A 2,921-nucleotide genomic window follows, 5' to 3' on the forward strand; every position below is an offset into this window, starting at 1 on the left:
GTAAAGATAAAAAACGGAGTGAGTATCTTTTAAAGTACTCCCTCCATCCGAAAATACTTGTATGTCTAGATACATCCCTTTTATCCATTTTGATGGTAAGTATTTTTGGACGGATGGAGTAATAAGCAGAGCTGCATGCATGCGTAACGCCTGCCGCCACGGTGGGTGGCTTGGTTATGTCAGGAATGTGTATGTATACAACCGATATGTATTCCATTCCACCGCGCCACCGCATATCATGCAGAACGCCGTATCATCCAGTTTGGGAAGTTCTCATCGTAGGTCCAGCTTGCGCAAGAAGACGCCCGCCACCGCTATAAGCGCGCGGCGCATCTATGATCTATGAGTCGTTTCCTACCCCTCTGGCTCTCCAGCAAACAACCAGTAAGTGCGGTGCCGGCAGATCGGGATGGACGAGGCAAGCTCAGACGCCGCCGCAAAGGCCGCGGCCGTGCGGGCTGTCGCCGTTTCCTGGGTTGCGCCGTCGATGCTCGGGGAGGGGCAGCGCGGGGAACGCCTGAAACTTTCCTTCCTTGATTCGTTGTGGGTCGTGCTGCCTCCGATCCAGCGGGTGTTCCTGTACCAGCTTGGGGAGGACGGCGGCGACGGCTTCCAGTTCCAGGCGGTGGTCGAGCGACTCAAGCGCGCTCTCGCGGACACGCTGGCGCACTACCTCCCCCTGGCGGGGACGCTGGAGTACGAGGTGGAGACCGGGGACGCCTTCGTGGACTGCACCAACGCCGGGGTCGCCTTCCTCGAGGCCGAGGGCGACATGGATGTGCGGCGTCTAGCTGGCGACGAGGCGCACGACATCCTCGCATTCCTGAGCCTCGTGCCGGAGCTGGATGCCCGGGTGCTCCCGGCGCCCGTGCTGTCAGTACAGGCTACTCGTCTAAGCGCCGGCCTGGCGGTCGGCCTGTCCGTGCACCACGCCGTCGCCGACGGACGCACCGTGTGGCGATTCATGGAGGCATGGTCTTCCGCTTCCCGTGAGGGCTCCCCAGTCACCAAGGTCCTCGGCCCGCCACACTACAGCCGCGACGTCATCCATCACGCGAACGCCGACGAGCTCGCCCGCGAGATGCTAAAGACCGTCGGGCCCAATCTCCCAGAGGTAATTAAACATACTACTCGTATAATCTTATCTACTGGAGTATATATTGCTATTATTTGTGGACAGTACTTGTTGCAGCTCCGTCTACCTCCACTCCGTCCGTAGCTTTGTCAACTTCTGCTTGCTACGTCAACCAAAGTGCACCATGCGAACCGTATGCTTTCCACCTCCGAGGCTCCAACATAGATGACGAAACTGCATTGCGCGGAACAATTTTCAGAGCCATGAATGAAGGAATCCTGAATTCATGACCATCAAGCCTTGTGATTTGTTTACCAGGAAAAGACATTGACATACATCCTCGCAGGTGAGAGGACAGCACGACTTCAGCCAGCGGTTCCTGCTGGCGCGCCGGACGTTCTACCTCGGCACCGACGACATCCAGTCGCTTAGGCGGCGGATCGACGACCTCGCCTCCGCCGAGGCTGCCGCCGCCGGTGGCGACGCGCCCAAGCTGAAACCGGTGTCGACGTTCGTGGCGCTGGCGGCGCTGAGCTGGACGGCGTTCGTTCGTTCCAAGGGGCTCGGCGCCGGGGACGACACGTACCTGGTGTTCCTCGCCGACCTGCGCTCCCGCCTCGACCCGCATGTGAGCGAGGCTTACCTCGGCAACTGCGTGCGCGCGTGCCTGGCGACCTGCGCCGACGCGGCGGATCTCCTCGGCCAGGCGGGCATCCTCCGCGCGGCGCGGGCTGTGCAGGCCGCGGTGGCGGAGATGGAGGCGGCGCCGCTGTCCGGGACGGACAAGGGGTGGATGCAGAAGCTGATGCGGCTGCCGTTTCAGCGGCTGACGAACGTGGCGGCGAGCCCTCGATTCAGGGCCTACGAGGCGGCTGGCTTCGGGTTCGGCAAGCCCGCGCGCGTGGAGCTGGTATCCATGAACCACGACGGCGAGATGGTGCTCGTCGGCGGCCGGCGAGATGGCGACGTGCAAGCCTCCGTGTCGATCGACCCGGCGCACATGGACGCATTCAAGGCCTGCATCCACGGGTAGATAAATTTTCAGGGGCCCGTCCGGCCGGGCGCTGTTGGGAATTTAATCTGAACTTGCAAAGTAATGGAGGGGAGATCTAGTCTGTTTTTTCTCCGAAATTGCCTTTGGTGACCGAGCTCACCGAAGGCCTCCAAATTCAAATTTTATCAAAATTCATATTTTTACATTTCAAAGAGTTCTGAAAAAAGTACGGATATACATGACGCCATAACACACTTGTGTGTAAATTTTTAAGGCAAGAAACGTCGAAATGAGGGTTGTGCAAATAAAGACAAATCTAAGGCTGTTTAACCATGATACTATTAATCCTATCAGGTCATGAATTTGCCTTTTTTGTACAGGTCGCATTTTAACGTATTTCATCATGAAATTTTACACACATATGGGTTACGTCCTTACATACACGCATATATTTTTCAGAATTTTTTGAGTCATAAATGTTTGAATTTGAATTTTTCAAAAATAAAAGCCTCCATGGATCTCGGCCTCCAAAACGCCATTCTTGTTTTTTCTCCGCTTTATAGATATAAAGCAATCACAACCTACATACAACAAAAGGGTAAGTCTCCACCATGTTTAGCTATTTGTTTGTTCAATCACATTTTGAACTGATTCAGCAACAAAGGTACATGTATATCAGCACTAGTGGTTGGGATTGTGCACACTAAACATGCTATCATATTTGTTACCGCGGCTTAGTTTAGCGAGCGTGACAGTTACATGCTAGTGGTTAAAAATATAAGGCACAACAATATAACTACAACAGAAAAAGTGTCCATTCATAAAGCAGAGCAAGCCTAAACTGTACAAATA

General features: G+C 54.6%; 1 protein-coding gene across 1 annotated transcript; it reads left to right on the forward strand.

The window, feature by feature from the left end:
* Positions 1 to 237: 237 nt before the first annotated feature.
* LOC123064901 (phenolic glucoside malonyltransferase 2) lies at positions 238 to 2,274 on the forward strand. The gene is made up of 2 exons (XM_044488297.1): positions 238 to 1,114; positions 1,422 to 2,274. The coding sequence occupies exons 1-2, from the start codon at positions 410 to 412 to the stop codon at positions 2,106 to 2,108; spliced, it is 1,392 nt and encodes a 463-aa protein (XP_044344232.1). The 5' UTR covers positions 238 to 409; the 3' UTR covers positions 2,109 to 2,274.
* Positions 2,275 to 2,921: the final 647 nt, after the last annotated feature.

Source organism: Triticum aestivum, chromosome 3B, assembly GCF_018294505.1.
Source record: "Triticum aestivum cultivar Chinese Spring chromosome 3B, IWGSC CS RefSeq v2.1, whole genome shotgun sequence".
Lineage (NCBI taxonomy): Eukaryota > Viridiplantae > Streptophyta > Magnoliopsida > Poales > Poaceae > Triticum > Triticum aestivum.